At 37.3% G+C, this 17254-nt stretch overlaps 1 protein-coding gene across 3 annotated transcripts; it reads right to left on the minus strand.

Moving 5' to 3' along the window:
* Nucleotides 1-428: 428 nt before the first annotated feature.
* Nucleotides 429-16963, minus strand: LOC127495290 (inter-alpha-trypsin inhibitor heavy chain H3-like). Of its 3 annotated transcripts, none has more exons than XM_051862011.1 (16): nucleotides 16510-16963; nucleotides 16015-16109; nucleotides 15123-15286; nucleotides 14832-14936; nucleotides 14584-14746; nucleotides 14396-14506; nucleotides 14167-14295; nucleotides 13932-14048; nucleotides 13494-13662; nucleotides 13307-13417; nucleotides 12774-12955; nucleotides 12163-12342; nucleotides 11791-11918; nucleotides 11550-11722; nucleotides 8111-8152; nucleotides 429-4112 (listed from the first exon to the last, which is right to left on the minus strand). In XM_051862011.1, the coding sequence occupies exons 2-16, from the start codon at nucleotides 16087-16089 to the stop codon at nucleotides 3928-3930; spliced, it is 2034 nt and encodes a 677-aa protein (XP_051717971.1). In that variant the 5' UTR covers nucleotides 16090-16109; nucleotides 16510-16963; the 3' UTR covers nucleotides 429-3927. The 3 variants fall into 3 exon arrangements, 2 of the variants coding, with proteins under 2 accessions (XP_051717971.1, XP_051717970.1); XM_051862010.1 differs by having other exon boundaries at nucleotides 16015-16092; nucleotides 16510-16962; XR_007925100.1 differs by having other exon boundaries at nucleotides 3928-4112; nucleotides 8111-9415; nucleotides 16015-16092.
* Nucleotides 16964-17254: the final 291 nt, after the last annotated feature.

Below are 17254 nucleotides of genomic sequence, written 5' to 3' on the forward strand. Positions count from 1 at the left end.
CCAGACGTTGTACTTTAACAAACTCCTTCTAGAGCTTTAATCAGATCAAGGTCATATTTGGTCAGTCTAATCTAAAGGCCTTTGTGATGTTAAATTGCTAAGATCTTGACTTTTCGCTGAAGGGTGTGTCCGTGGTGGCCTGACAAAGTCTATTGATAATAGTCCTGACCTGAAGGCATCTACATGGCAATATTCAATTACGGTTAAAGCGCCACCTGTTGGCAGCAGGAAGTGTGCCACTTTGAAATGACTTTGCCATAATTCTCTTGTATTTTCTCACTTACTTGCATGTCACCCACTGTTCACTGATTTCCTAAAGCCAACGGGTGGCAGTGAGCCCTGGTGCGAAGGCCCTTTCATCGCTGCTTGCAGCTTTAATTAGGGGCCAAGCACCGAAGGTGCGTAGGCACCTATTGTATCCGTTGGCGTTCTTTTTTTTCCCCTTTCTTCTTCTTCTTCTTCTTCTTCTTCCGCTTGAGTCTATGGCAGCCCATAGAACCGTATGGTAAAAAGTTGTGAAATTTGGTACACAGTTAGAGGTCAGTCTGAACTGTGTCCATAGCAAAATTTGGAGTCTCTAACTCAGTCCCTCTAGCGCCACCAGCTGTCCAAATTTGCACTCATGTTAATGTTAATAACTTTTGAACCGTAAGGGTTAGAAACAAAATTCTTTTTTCCTGTGATTCCTTGGGCCATCGATTGCACCCTATGATGTCATTTTCCGTCATGAAAATTTTTACTGCCATTTTGATTTTTCTGAAAAACCTACTTTTTCGAACTCCTTCTTAGGCCGTTACTCCGATTTTCACGAAAATTGAACCAGATAATCTTCAGACCATGCCGACAAAAAGTTATGGAATTCAAGTTGATTTCTCAAAGCGTTTTCGAAAAACACGCGAAATAATTTTACATAGCGCTTGCGAAAATAGACGTAAGGCTGTATCTCCGCAATGCTTTATCGTATTCAGATAAAACTTGGTACATGTCATTACAAACATGACCTGAGGTAACATGCAGCGTTTTGGCGCAGCGCCACCTACTGGTGCGGAGATATAAAAAAAAGGCTATTTTTGCTTATAACTTCTGATAGGTTTTTCCAAAAATCATAAATTTGGTCTTGTTGGATTCAGGACATCATGCTGAGTCGAACGATATCCAGTATTCCCATATCGGCCATTTTGAATTTTGTGCTAAAATGCAGTATTTTATGAACGCATTAACGTATCGTTACAAAACTCGGTATGGGTCATCAGCACAATGCCCCGAAGGAGCCTGAGAAGTTTCGGATCAGCGCCACCTAGTGGAGATTTTTTCTTTCATATGATTATAACTTTTGATCTGGTCGACTTATTTTCACGGGAGTCATATCCTTAGACTCCTGAATCCTTGCCGAGTCCAACGATACCCAACTTGCTAGGTTTCAACTTACGGTTTGTGCGCCGTGGTGATTTAGCACTTAAAAAAACAATTGTGAATATCTTCAAAACCGTTAGTCGGATCGAGACAAAACCAGCGTAGGAAACACGGAACCTAAGCTGGTTAACTAAATGTCAAAGCCCAAATGTCAAAATTTTGATAGGAAGTGGCAAAAAAATCAAAACAAAGTCGTTCATGGGTCATTTTTTAAGATCTTATATATATATAAATGTCTGTAACTCCAAAACAAAATGAGATATTTGCACCAAATTTGACACACATGTACGGGTTCACTCTGAGGACACATAAAAAAATTGGTGGAATTGTGCCTCTTGGTGGCGCTATAATTGAACAAAACATGAAATTTCCATTAACTACAATACAGTACAATACAGTGATATAAAATGCTATATTATATGAATGCATTGGTGTACCATTACGAAACTCAGGATGTGCCATCGGCACCATGCACTGAAGGCACACAATAGGTTTTGAGACAGCGCCTCCTTGTGGTCAAATGTTATAATGAAATTTTAAAAAATGCTAATAGATTTATATAAATGTGGCCTTTTTTAATTAGACTGATTTTAACTAATTCTGTGGGTCATGCTGGGAACATTGATGCCAATTTTGCCACAGTCAGCCAAACTTCTGTGAGTCATTTGGTTTTCTTTAAAATCATACTTTTTCGAACTACTCTTAAACCGTTGCTCCAATTTTCACCAAAATCGAATCGTATCATCTTTAGACCATGCTGGTAAAATGTTATGGATTTCGTGTTGATAGACGAAACCTTATTCATTTACCACAGCAACAAATTAGAGGCTTAATGCCAAAATGACTCTTGAGGCTGTATCTCTGCAATGCTTTGACATATTGACACCAAACTTTGCGAGTGTCATTGTCACCTCACTCTGACCATACCTCATTAATCTAATCACAGTGCCATTATTGACTGTATTTGTGATTGTTCAGCTTTTTTGCCTAAAATGATCTTTAATAGGTATTTAATTGCTCACTGATGCACTTGGTCTGATGCTCACAGCCGTGTTGGCTGGCTGGTTGTGCCTTATTTGTGCTTGGCCCCGTAATTGCTGCTTGCAGCTATATTTACGTTTGTAACTTTCAACAATCATCTTGTTTTAAAAACTTAGATATATGTGGTTATCACATGTACACTAAGAACTAAAAATGTGTTGTTGCTAATTAAAATGTTGCTAGTTAAAATGATCTCATCTGCATTTTCATTTAGGTGTACAAATGCTTTTACACTTTTATATAATTACTTAGGCTACATTGATACTGATCAGTCAGGACCCAGTTAAAAAATGTGACCACTTCAGTATTCATATCATATTCACTGGATGCACAGTTACACAACAGTTCATTCTGGACAAGTGGCATTTTAGGAAATAATACTTATACATTTATTTAATATAATGCCATATTTACAAACTCAAGGTCACTGTCCAGATCCAGAAACATGAGACAAATATCAGGGGGAGCAGAAAACAGAAGCCCAAACACAACAGGAGACAAGCAATGAGAGTATCATGGTTTGAAAAGATATGAATTAGTGGTGGTGAGGCCACACAGAGATTGTGAGAGTTTTCACAATGTTATAGCAGTGACATTAGGTTTTACTATCTAATGGTGCACAATCAGTAAACCTGAGTCAGATGACCTTAGTGATCTTAAGGTTTTTTTGGTTTTTAAATAGCATCCAGTGTCTCAGCATGTTTAATTTTGAGGATTTGGCGCAGTCTAATCAAACATTTTAGAGATATGAGAGCAGTTACGAACTGTAGAACAGGGTCTGATCAGAAAGCCAATGATGTCAACAGACAAATCAGAATGAGAAATAGTATGATTTCTGGAATCAATTAGTAATACATTTTTGTTCTGTTTCCCTTGAGAATACTGGTAATTTTGATGTGATTCATACAGGCATTTAAGAAGACAGTGAGTATGGAGCTGATATAAAACTTTGTGTCATCAGATCAATGATGTAACCAAGAGGAAGCAACCAAGAATGAAGATGTCACAAAGTGTCTAATATGTCATTGACTCAGTGTAAACTGCCACTGATTTGTCTTGTGAAATATAGCGTGAAATGGAGAGTCAAAAAAGAAAGTCCTCAAAAAAAGAATCATTTCGGCATTTTATGTTATCACAATATGTTGAAACATTCAGTTGAGTAATCCCACATATGAAAGTATGATGATCTGTTCTTTTAGATGGATGAGTCTTTTAATGTAAGTCTTTGCCATTTTATGCACATGTCCCACTTTATTGTTCCACACTCTCCTCCTCAAGCTGCATGATACGAGGTATCATTCATGTCCATAGCACAAATGGTGTGGAAGTTTTATATTATTAAGGGTTTAATCAAATATCCAACACTACTAAGTATGAACAATAGTAACAGTGATGCTTTTTCTTAGCAGAAAGTAAGCAATTTATTTGTCAAAAACTTTCTTAAAGACTTAAATCAGTTTCATTGCTGTTCTCTCAGGTTAATGTAATAGTCTCTGATGTCTGAACATGGTCTGTAGTGTGAGCTCTTTGCTTTGCTTTGTAAGAAGAGTAAGCTTTCACTGCAGCTGCAGCAGCAGCAGCAAAGAGAATGAAAAAAGCTGCCAGTCCAAAAATGCCGAACATCAACCCCTGTCCCATCACACTCATTTGGCTAGCAACTGAAGATGAAAAAACAATTTAAATGTAATTCTCACCATAGGAGATATTCCAGTGAATTTTTTTTAATCAGTGAATTGTCAGTGAATCAAACTGAAATTTTATGTAGGCCTAAGACTGCTCCTAAATGCATCTCTTCAAAAAAATCTTAAAGGGTTAGTTCACCCAAAAATAAAAATTCTGTCATTTATTACTCGCCCTCATGCCGTTCCACAACCGTAAGACCTTCGTTAAACTTCGGAACGCAAATTGAGATATTTTTGTTGAAATCCGATGACTCAGTGAGGCCTCCAAAGCCAGCAATGCCATTTCCTCTAAAACATATTTAAATCAGTTCATGTGAGTACAGTGGTTCAATATTAATATTATAAAGCGACGAGAATATTTTTGGTGCGCCAAAAAAAACAAAATAATGACTTATTTAGTGATGGCCGATTTCAAAACACTGCTTCAGGAAGCTTCACAGCATTATGAATCAGCGTGTAGAATCAGCTGTTCGGAGCGCCAAAGTCATGTGATTTCAGCAGTATGGCGGTTTGACACGCGATCTGAATCATGATTTAATACGCTGATTAATTATGCTCCGAAGCTTCATGAAGCTGTGTTTTGAAATTGGCCATCACTAAATAAGTCGTTATTTTGTTTTTTTGCCGCACCAAAAATATTCTTGTCGCTTTATAATATTAAGGTTGAACCACTGTACTCACATCAGGCCCTAAAAGGTAGCAGCCAGAAAAATGGAGCGCAGCTGGAAGAAAACAAAACGCATTTCGTGGAGAGAGAGAATGATTGAGTACAGAAAGGCCTTAAAAACTGCTAGATCTGCCTATTTTTCAAAACTTTTAGAAGAAAATAAGCAGAACCCTAGGTATTTATTTGATACAGTGGCTAAATTAACAAGACATAAAGCTTCAACTTCTGATGTTTCCAAACAGCACAGCAGTAATGACTTTATGAACTTCTTTACTTGCAAGATTGACAATATTAGAGAGAAAATTATAACCATGCAACCGTCTACTACAGTATCGCGTCAGACAGTGCATTGTAGTGTCCCTGAGGAAAAATTCAATTCATTTACTGCTTTAGGAGAGGAAGAATTGTCTAAACTTGTTAAATCATCAAAATCAACAACATGTATGTTAGACCCTATACTGACTAAGCTATTGAAAGAGATGCTTCCAGAGGTCATAGATCCTCTTCTTAATATCGTTAATTAATCTTTATCACTAGGATACGTACCAAAAACTTTTAAGCTGGCTATTATTAAACCTCTTATTAAAAAAAACACAACTTGAACCTAGAGAATTAGTCAATTACAGGCCGATCTCAAATCTCACATTTCTGTCAAAAATACTAGAAAAGGTAGTATCATCACAGCTATGTTCTTTTTTAGAAAGAAATAGTATCTGTGAGGATTTCCAGTCAGGATTTAGACCGTACCATAGTACTGAGACTGCTCTCATTACTAATGTTACTAATGATTTGCTCTTATCATCAGATCGTGGTTGTATCTCTCTATTAGTGTTACTGGACCTTAGTGCTGCATTTGACACTATTGATCACAATATTCTTTTAAATAGACTCGAAAATTATGTTGGCATTAGTGGAATTGCATTGTCATGGTTCAAATCATACTTATCTGACCGTTATCAGTTTGTAGTAGTAAACGAAGAGATGTCATATCGATCACAAGTTCAATATGGAGTAACGCAAGGCTCAGTACCGTTGCTTTTCACTTTGTACATGCTACCCTTGAGAGATATCATAAGGAAGCATGGCGTTAGTTTTCACTGTTATGCTGATGATACTCAGCTCTATATTTCTTCACGCCCTGACGAAACTTACCAATTCACAAAATTAACGGAATGCATAGCTGATATAAAAAATTGGATGACCAGTAATTTCCTACTACTAATTTCAGAAAAAACAGAGATTCTAATTTTTGGACCAAAAACTTCTTCACGTAATAACCTAGAATACTGTCTAACACTTGATGGCTGCTCTGTTAAGTCTTCGTCGTCAGTTAGGAACCTGGGTGTGCTCTTTGATACCAATCTTTCATTTGAAGGCCATGTTACTAGCATCTGTAAAACCTCATTCTTCCATCTTAAAAATATATCTAAACTACGACATATGCTCTCAATGACAAATGCAGAACAGTTAGTTCATGTGTTCATGACCTCAAGGCTAGATTACTGTAATGCTCTACTGGGTGGTTGTTCCGCTCTCTTGTTAAACAAACTACAGCTCGTACAAAACGCAGCAGCTAGAGTTCTTACTAGAACTAGGAAGTATGACCATATTAGCCCAGTTCTGTCAACACTGCATTGGCTTCCTGTTAAACATTGTATAGATTTTAATATCTTGCTAATTACTTACAAAGCACTAAATGGTTTAGCTCCCCAATACCTGAGCGAGCTCTTAATGCATTATAGTCCTTCACGTCTATTGCAATCTCAGAATTCAGGCCAGCTGATAATACCTAGAATATCAAAATCAACTGCAGATGGTAGATCCTTCTCCTATTTGGCACCTAAACTCTGGAACAATCTTCCTAGCATTGTTCGGGAAGCAGACACACTCTGTCAGTTTAAATCTAGACTAAAAACGCATCTCTGTAACCTGGCATACACACAACACATTATCAATTTATGTTTTCAAATCCGTTAAAGGATTATTAGGCTGCTTAAATTAGGTCAGCCGGAACCGGGAACACTTCCTATAACATCAGATGTACTTGTTACATCAGAAGAAGAATGGCATCTACGCTAATATTAGTCTTTCTGTTTACCCGAGGTTTACCGTAGTCAACCGGATCCGGGCCGTATCCAGGTGAGATCGAGGACCTGCACCTTGACACGACCACAACGCAGCCCTGAAGTATCAGCAGAGATTGAGTCAACTAGATCACCCATTGTGAATTGTGACACGACAACCAGTGGCACAGCTCCTCAACAAACCGTCCATACCAGCGTGATGAATACGATCCTCAACTGGATTGAACTGGAATAAATACTTTGAATGTTGCGATCCTATCGGACTTATGATAGCTACCTGAATCGTAACAAAGCACTGTTCGCCAGAGGAGAACTGGCCCCCCGACTAAGCCTGGTTTCTCCCAAGGTTTTTTTTTTTCTCCATTTTAACACCTGTTTGCCACCTGATGTCACCTGTTGGAGTTTGGGTTCCTTGCCGCTGTCGCCTTTGGCTTGCTTAGTTGGGGACACTTGACATTTGATATTCAACAGTGCTTTGCATCTGCCTGCATTGACACCATTTTCTTTAAGAGCTGCTGTGCAGCCAAAATTATTTACCAGTTATCATTGTAAAGCTGCTTTGACACAATCTGCATTGTAAAAAGCGCTATATAAATAAAGGTGACTTGACTTGACTTTTAAATATGTTTGTAGTATCTTTCTGGGCATTGAAAAAGGAAAAGATCTTGCTGGCAATGCATGCCTCACTGAGCCAGCGGATTTAATCAACAATAACTTAGTTTGTGTTCTGAAGACGAACGAAGGTCTTACGGGTGTGGAACGACATGAGGGTGAGTAATTAATGACTTAATTTTCATTTTTGGGTGAACTAACCCTTTAAGAAGTTAATTTATAAAAAGCACAAAATACGGTAATACAGTGTATTCATAACATTTTTTAAATTAGACCATAAAAACAAAATAACAACTAAGAACAATATATGTCGTGACTCCGGTCCCAGGACGGCACAAGTTTCTATTTATAAAGCAGGTTTTCTCTTTTTGTTTTTCATTTGAAACAGTTGAGTAATAGGCTATTATTTTCCAGTAACCATTTTAGGCCGTTTACTGGTATTAAGATGCATTTTGGTCAATCGGATCACAAGTGGACAACACTAAATACAGGTGTAAAAGGGGTCTTTCGTGCTTGTCCACTTTCGACCACTTCCAGAGGTACCAAAATGCATCTTTATAACAGGCGATACAGGGCCTTAGATTCATAAATACCCTTTATTTCTTACTGACCTTCGTGATATGCAATCAGATCGTTGGCGTCCTGTCCATAAGCTGTGTAAATTATACAGAGAACACATTTAATACATGCAACAAAAAAACAATTTTGTTCTCATCGATTAATTCATAATCTCAGTGAACATCAGAGTTAATTTCGTAAAAATAATTTTTATCATAATTTTCCTTAACATTCTTTCACTGACAAAAACGAGGTGATAACTATAAATAAAAAGCAGTTCTGAATGACAAAAATGACAAAAATCTATTGACATTTTCAACAACGAATAAAAACTAGATGAAAATGATGGGAATTTTACGGGTGTGGATTAGGCGATTTGGGAAGAGATCCAATCCAGCGTTGCCAAGTCCACGGTTTTCCCTCGGAATTGGGCTACTTTTACACTGTTGTTGTTGGGGTTTTTTTAGTCCGTGGGTTAAAGCGTAATTTTCATCTTCAAACTAAACTTGAGTCTTAGGCTGACAAAGTTTAAATCTCATCTGGCTAGCGTGCTTCCCACAATGTTTACGCATTAAGTCAGTAGGCAGAAAGTAAACGGTCTTTTACAGTGGTTCAAACGCATGACCACATAAGCGTCTACACTAAAAAAGCAGTCCAGTCAAATGCGGTGTTGACTACTGGAAGTGGTTGATAGTGGACAAGCTCAAAAAGTTTTAGACCCCGTTTACACCTGTATTTAGCGTTGTCCACTTGATGTGATCTGATCGACCAAATGCATCTTAATACCAGGTGTAAACAGGGCCACAGTTGCTAGGCGACAAGAAAAATTCTCTGTACACTAGATCAATTTAACAATGCTCGTTCTGACCTTTGTGGTCTTTGAAGGCATGGCCTTTGAAGTCCACATCCTTCGAAGGATGCAGCCTCTGAATTGGGATGCAGTAGATGTGCACATTTGAACGTGCTGATTTACCCGGCAGGACATACGTTGGCATACGGTCACCGTGATTTTGCCAAGTAAGACATGTTCCTGGATCAACATATTTTGTTGATCCTGGAACAACATTCCTATCTGAAAATTTAGTCCTAACCTTTTCCCAACCCCTAAACCTACCCATAACTTATACCTAAAATCAGAGGAAAATGATAGTTGAATAACACTGTTGTGGAAGCACCTAACCCAGGTTGTAAGCCTAAACTTGACCTAAATGGTAAACTTGTCCCTCAAATCTGATTGGTTGATTGGAATGCTGTTCCAGGATAAACAAAGATGTTGATCCAGGAACATGTTGTACTTGGTGAAATCACGTTCACCGTTGGCATACACGGTTTCATAAAATGGTCAAAAATATAAACATCTGGGAGAAAGAGAAGAGCAGACATATGGATAAATCTGAAAAAGTGTGACAACGCTAAAGACAGCTTAATTCAGTCCGGTTTTCTGTGTGCACACAGAAAGCCACCTCTCAGACAGGTCCGGAGTACTGAATTGAGCTCTCTTTCATGTATTTTAGCACCTGAACAGACAAATACACACAAAACTGTCAAAATGTCAGTTTTGGTGATTATTCACATAAACACAGTTGTTTGTATCTTAAGTGAATGTAAACAGTTAGGAGAATATAGGATGTGTCAGTGTATTGGATTCGCGCATTCAGCCTTAAAGGGATAGTTCACCCAAAAATGAAAATTTGATGTTTATCTGCTTACCCCCAGAACATCCAAGATGAAGTTGACTTTGTTTCTTAAGTAGAACACAAATGATGATTTTAACTCAAACCTTTGCAGTCTGTCAGTAGTATAACGCATGGCAATGGTAAAAAAAAATCTATGAGAGATTTTTCGAAACTATGCCAGAGCACGTACACACCTCACGCACAGGATGCCGTGTGCGTGCTTAACGCAGTTGGACATAGTGGTGTATTAGAGGTAAAAAATGATATAAATACTGTTTGGTTTCTCGCACAAACCGATTGTTTCATGTCTTAGGACATCAATGTGTCGTCACGAGCCGCAGGGTTTAATTTGGATTTGTCTGTGCATGTTTTTTTGACTCTTATAGATGGAGTTCCCATTGCCATGCATTATACGACTGACAGACCGCAACGGTTGGAGCTAAAAATCATCATTTGTGTTCTACTGAAGAAACAAAGTCACCTACATCTTTGATGCCCTGGGGGTAAGCAGATAAACATCAAATTTTCATTTTTGGGTGAACTATCCCTTTAAAGTGACAACAGCTTAATAAACCATGCTGCTGTTCATCATTAATGTTTATCAAACAACAAAAGAAAAAGAAAATCACTCTCAATCATTCAATTTAATAAGGATTATTCTATATTTAATTTATAACCATGTACAATTAAATATGTATGCTTGAAAGAATTTAAAATGTTGTATGCAAGTTATTATAAAGAATGCATATATCATTAATTATAAAGAAACAAGAACGTGGTCTTCTTTTCGAGAAGGGGATTTTAGTTGACTAAATGTACTCTAGATTTAGTTTACTAAAATCGTATGATATTTAGTAGACTAAAACTAGCTTAAAACTAAAACAATTCAGATGACTAAAATTAAATGACATTTTAGTCAAAAGACCACTAAAACTAAATCGAGATTTCCTGTCAAAATTAACACTGGTGAACAAAAATGATTATTGTCGTGTCTTTTGCATACGACTATGAAGAGACCTTAAAATGCACACAACTTTCGTGCTCTAAGTTATACGCCAGCTCAACAGGAAGTCAGCTATTATAGGTTATTTGAAAAACGCATGCTCTGGAATTTGATATACTCCTCCTAGGTGATTCATCCGATTAACACCAAACTCGGTCAGCTCGGTCATACTAAATTGGGAGCGGACTTTTGATATCTCAAACAGTTTGGCCGTGGCGAGGGAACAAATTTATTGCAAGATAAGGGAAACAGGAAGTGTGTCATAACCTCTGCATACATTCATTGATTTTGATGAAACTTCATCACATGGATGTGACTATTGTGAGTCTAAGTTATAGTGCCACCAACCAGCAGCAGGAAGTGTGTCACTTTCAAAATGCTTTGAGATCCCTCTTATTTTTATCTGATTTGCTACAAACTTCAGTAGAATAATGTAGACCTGTAAAAAGATTTTTGATATTAACACTGTTCATTAACTTAAACAGATCAAACTTCAATATGTGTTTTGGATGATTTTGAGACTCTTAGCATGCTTCAAATTGCATGAAACTTGACACATATGTCAGGATTGTCACCCAGTAGACATGGGCAAAGCCTTAGAAACGGATGGGAAGTCGTAGTTAACCTACGATGCAGTTGATGCAAAACTTGATTAATACATTCATACATACTGTAACTTTTCATATTGCTGCCGTCACTGTCACTGTGTTTATTTTACTGCATAAAATGGGCCTTGCTCTTTTGTTAAAGGTCAAATATTTGCACACTTTCATTTACAAGGTTTGTAAACTACTAAAACAACTCAGTTCTCACCTGGAGGTCTGGGATCCTCTTTTCCCTCTTTGGGTTTGTCGGCAACTTCCACTTCATCTTCCTGTGGCTTAGTGACGACCATAGAGGTGAGGGGGGTGACAAACTGGTATTTCAGAGAGAGTTTGAGAGCTTCTTTCTCTTCATCCTCTTTCTCTTGTCCTTTAAGAAGCACCCTGAGACAGAAAGATGTCCTCAATGTCCAATTTAAAATGCAGAATGTCATATCACTCCATAAACTTACTGCCTTTCCAGAAGTTGCTTCACTGTCAGGTAGGCCCACAGTCTCTGCATGAAATCTTCATTCTCAGGTGGGACATCACTGGGGTCTTTTATCATTACAGTGTCCTGATAAGTCACATTATTGCCTTTCTGCTCAGAAATAAAAATACTAATGAACATTTTCATCAGGAATGCTGTCATTACCACTTTCACCAAAAACTTTCTCTGAAAATAAAGTGACTATTATTCCAAACTTTTAAACAATTGACCATCAATGATGCTAATATCCAATATAATAACCTCAGTTGAGACTGCAGAGAAAAAAAAATAAATAAACAGCCCACTCAATCCCTATCAATTTGATACAATTTGTAAAGCACCATGATGATCTTACTGATACTGCAATGACTTCAGTGCTGAAACTCTCCACACTGTTGTCTGTGATTTGTCCTGATACCACAATCTCAGAGCCGTTGAAGTACAGGTTAAAGCTGGTCTTGGTAAGGTTTGTCCCTCCTGTGTATTTAAGTTGAATATCAGTGAGGAGAGGTACGGCAACTTCCTCATAGAAGCCCTACAATATAACAAACCAAAATAAAAGTTTAACGGGATAGTTCACCCAAAAATGAAAATTCTGTCATCATTTACTCACCATCAGGTTGTTCCAAACTTGTATACATTTTTTGTTCTGTTGAACACCAAGGAAGATGTTTTAAAGAATGTGGGAAACTGAACAATTCTGGGGCACCATTGACTTCCATAGTATTTTCTTTCCTACTATGGAAGTCAATGGTGCCCCAAAGCAGCCTGGTTACAAACTTTCTTCAAAATATTTTCTTTTGGGTTCAACAGAACAAAGAAATTTTTAACAGGTTTGGAACAACTTGAGGGTGAGTAAATAATGAAATAATTTTCATTTTTGCGTGAACTATCCCTTTAAATACATTCAAACACAGAACAGATAAGAACTGAGGATGAATTCACAGCTGATTCTCTGTAGACCACCTGCAGCTGTAGATCAGCGTCCGAATCTTCATAAATCCTGCGAGCAACTCCACCATTTTCCAATGACATCTTTGTCAGGAAGTCAAAGTTAACATCATGTCCAAAACCAAGACAATAGAGGGGAAACTTCAGCCCAATGGCCTTTTTCACATTGGCCATTATCCTCTCTATGTTAGTTTCACCTGTTAGAGAGAAAAAAATAAGTTAGACTACCGACATTACATGCTTGAAAATCATAATTATGACATTTTTTGAGTGATCAGAAAACAATGGATGCATTGGACGATTTCATATTTCTTATTCTTTTCTTTTACTGACAAAGACAAGAACCAAATTGGTCATGATAATAATCTTCTGGTCCTACAGGAATTTTAATTCTGTCTATAACCTTTTATTAACTGTTCTTCTAATTAGACCGGATTATTATAGGATGTCAGTTACAGTGTTTTTCTATTCATAAAGCACAGCTGACTGAGTGAGCTAGTGCTACGATAAAACACCATTAGATCGTGTTTGTCAGTGTGAATCTGTGCCTGAAGTGGGATCTCCATCAGTCAGCAGGATCAGGATGGAGGCGGTTCCCTCTTGTGGATGTCGATTGATCATGTCCACTCCTGCTAGAACTGCAGCGTTTATGTTGGTGTCTAAAGGAAGAACAAACACAGTTGTGTCACTTTGAGGAACAACTTTCTTACTCCCCATTTAGCATTAGGAACTCACTTCCTCTCTCTCTGATCTCCTTCACAAAAGATTTTGCTTTCTTCAGGTTTTGCTTTGTAGCTTTCAGGAGTTCATGCTTCCATGTGTCAACTGAATAATCGAAGGTGATCAATCCAAAGTGGTCATCCTCATCAAGATCACTTAAAATCCTTAGCAGTGCCAAACGAGTCTAAAGAAAAACACTTCTGTCAGAAAACCTGAAAGTTATTCTTTCTCCATTATGACTGTGTATAAATTTACCAGATATGGGCTTTTTTAATGACTAATTTAAACTAAGCAAATCCACAGTGATTTCAATACTGAAATCCCTGTTCTTTTAACATATAAATGCACAATGCTGCAAGATCCTTCAAAAACATGTACTTCAGTGGTTTTACCATCAAAATTTTCATAGCTTCTTATCTTTTTGGTTGATTTGGCTGAAACGTTGACATTTACCTGATCTATTTTTCTGCCTCGCATAGAACTGCTCCGGTCAATGATAAACACCACATTTTTGGGAATACGTGGAACATCAGAAGGTGCAAAGTAGTGGACAAAATAGCCATTTGATACCTGAGAGAAAACAAAAGAACATTCTGAATATCATTCATGTCTTTTTACATAGACAGTCTTTTAAAATCCTTTGCCATATTTATTTTACTCTCCTAATGCACGTTATTGAAAAATGTACCACGACTTCTCCTTTAGGATTTCGTCTCTCAACATCGTATGTTATAAGCAGGTCACCATTCAGCCCATTTTCTCCACAGCTTTTACACTTGGTCTGTTGATCTCGAGTGGGGTAGAAGGTCACCCATGCCTGAAATTATCAGTTTGGTCATCTGGTCACTTTGTTTTAAGTGTAGTAGCATAAAGAGAACATCTAAGCTAAGGGTGTTACCCTCATTTTAAGCTCTTACGTCTTTGTCTGCTCTGGTGGTTTCGATGGCATTGGCCAGATCACCGGTGCTCAAATCTCCTTTCACCTCCAAGAAGGAAATTCCTGGTTTCTCTTGGATGTGTACATCCATCTAATGTGAGTAAAAGAAATATGATCTTTCTGTCTATCTAAATTGATTATCTATTTGTTCTTTGTTTCTTCTTCTACCTTGAAATCTGCCACCGGCTGCATCGGTTGGGCATTGATGAGTAACTCATATTTGCCAAGGCGGCGCTTTAGCAGTTCTTCGTAGGTCAACTCAAAGGTCACTTTACTAAAAGCAGCCACCGTCACTGAAGTTTTAAAGTCTTCTAAAGTCCTTCCAACAGATCTGAAATAGAAATTAATCTCAGCATATTACTAAACATGCTATAAAAACACATTTTATGGACCTATTTTTTTTTAATGTCCTGTACTTGATCAGTCCAGCACTTTGTCCTCGAGATACTGCTTCACTGTACTGCTGCTGAGCTTCCTGTTTTTCCTTCACCACACCATCATATGTCTTCCCCTCTATAGTCCTATGGAGAAAATGACAATGACATCCTCGTAATATGTGTATCTCAAACATCATGCATAAATTAATTAATAAATCTTTATTTTGTTGTTGTTTAGCTGCATTATAATGGACATGACCTGAGACCAACATATAAATGGCTTCTTTACCACTTTATCTCTACTTATATAACACAACTCATGTTCCCTACATTCTGAATTTGCTGATGAAGGCAGTCTTGGGTATCTTGACCTCAAACTGGATCTCTTGAGATTCATTCAGTGAGTTCGCCACACGGCTTGTGATGACCGTTGTGGCGTAGCGACTGGTGACCGTGGAGTTAATGTAGAAGCTGTATATATCCACATCTTGTTTCTGTTGAGACATCAAACACAAAAATGCACAAAAATGGCATGAAGAAAAGGCCTTTGGACTAAACAACAAATACATTTTGATGACTACATCTCAGTGTAAACTACTGAGCAATAGATAGTTCTCTTTACTCAAACTGCATTTTAAATGATACTCTGCTGTTCAAAAATCAGTACAATCTTTAATTTCTGAAAGAAGTTTCTTAGGCTCACCAATGCTGCATTTATTTGATCTAAAAAAAACCTCTTAAATCAGTAATTTTGAAATATTTTTGCAGTTTAAAATAAGATATTACATTTTAGAATATAATTTACTCCTGTGATGCAAAGCTGAATTTTCAGCATCATTACTCCAGTCTTCAGTGTCACATGATCCTTCAGAAATCATTGTAATATGATGATTTTATGCTAAAGAAACATTTGTTATTAGTGTTAAAAACACTAATATTAATTTAGTGGAAACCGTGATACATTTTTTTAGGATTCATTGATGAATAAAGTTTGAAACAACAGCTTTTATATGAAATAGAAATCTTTTGTAATGTTATAAATCTCTAGACTGTCACGTTTGATCAATTTAATGATTAAAAGTATTAATTTCTAAAACTTTTGAACAATGTATATTCAACATGTATGAAACAGATCTAGTTTGTCTGGATCTTCATCTCAAATACAAATAATTCATCTGTTTTTAGAATTTTGACACATCTTAAACTGAGGTTTGTCCCTCACCTTAACAGGTTGTGAACTGGCTGAGATGAGAAAGACCCTCAAGAGAATCAGTCTGAGAGCTGCTCGATCCATCATGACCTGCTCAGAAAACAGACCTGAAACACACACTCCTTTAAACTCCTGTCATCATCTGATTGGCTATTATTGACCGGATTCAGGAACCACACCCTTTATTTGTAATCAGAGTCTCTTCAACTCCTCAAAAGTCAATATTGAGGCATGCTTTTATTTTAGAAAAGATTATATATATATATATATATATATATATATATATATATATATATATATATAAAACTTGTAAATACTTCACATTCTGTAGAAGTTTGTTGCTGTTTTTATTTCATTATCAGACATGACCTCAAAAAATACATACTTTACAGAAATAATTACAATTAATACTTAGAAAGGCACCAATCAAAGGGTTGCTTTATGTATACAGTCTCAAACAGATGACGCAGTTTTTAAAGTACACTGTCAAACTGGTTAGCTACTCACTCAGGTGTGTTACAGCGAAACACTTCAAGTCGCGCCAAGAAGCGATTACGCGAAGCTTATCTTCTCCTCCAGATGCACGGGGTCCAACACTGAAATAACTGATGCGTCACACACCCGAAAATGTCCAACGAGTCCGACTCACGAAGGCCTGCGATCTCCTTCAGCACAAATAGTTCACGTTCACATATCCCCGCAGGAAAACACTCCTCTGGGTCCACGATTCCAGAAGAAACAATGAGCAACGACTGTCTGTTCCGACTGTCTGCTTCGATGGACAGAGCAGACCTAATGCCTTTAGTTTTTGAACACACGGAAAACCTTCCCGTTGTCAAAGGTTATCTGATATAGGACACAAATACTGTCGCTAAATAAACTTTACAGATTTACCCATCTCACTCCGTCAACAGCTCGCCAATCTCTCTCCCTTCAGTTTCGTGTTCCTCACTCCTCCTCCCATCCATTACGATTGGTTGCATGTGAACACACCAATAACCCGATGAAATATCTTATTGGCTAGCATTTTAAATTCTTCAGAATACACTGTACATAATATACAAAGTCCAATGTATGTACACACAATATTGAAATAAAAAAATGAAAATGAAAATAAAATAAAGGTGTACAAATATTCACAGGGTTACAATAAAATTTATAGATAGATACATAGACAGACAGACAATTGACAATAACTGAAAAAACACTTAAAACAAACATCAGCAAGTGTTTTACACAGAAATATGCTCTA

The sequence above is a fragment of the Ctenopharyngodon idella genome, chromosome 15 (genome assembly GCF_019924925.1).
Source record: "Ctenopharyngodon idella isolate HZGC_01 chromosome 15, HZGC01, whole genome shotgun sequence".
NCBI classification, from domain to species: Eukaryota; Metazoa; Chordata; class Actinopteri; order Cypriniformes; family Xenocyprididae; genus Ctenopharyngodon; species Ctenopharyngodon idella.

Excerpts from the sequence above, each read along its gene's own strand:
- LOC127495290 (XM_051862011.1), bottom strand. The coding sequence starts at position 16,089 with ATGATGGATCGAGCAGCTCTCAGACTGATTCTCTTGAGGGTCTTTCTC. Across the intron at positions 14,937-15,122 it reads TTCATCAGCAAATTCAGAAT|GACTATAGAGGGGAAGACAT; the intron begins GTAGGGAACATG and ends TTTTCTCCATAG. Across the intron at positions 14,747-14,831 it reads CAAAGTGCTGGACTGATCAA|ATCTGTTGGAAGGACTTTAG; the intron begins GTACAGGACATT and ends TTTCTATTTCAG.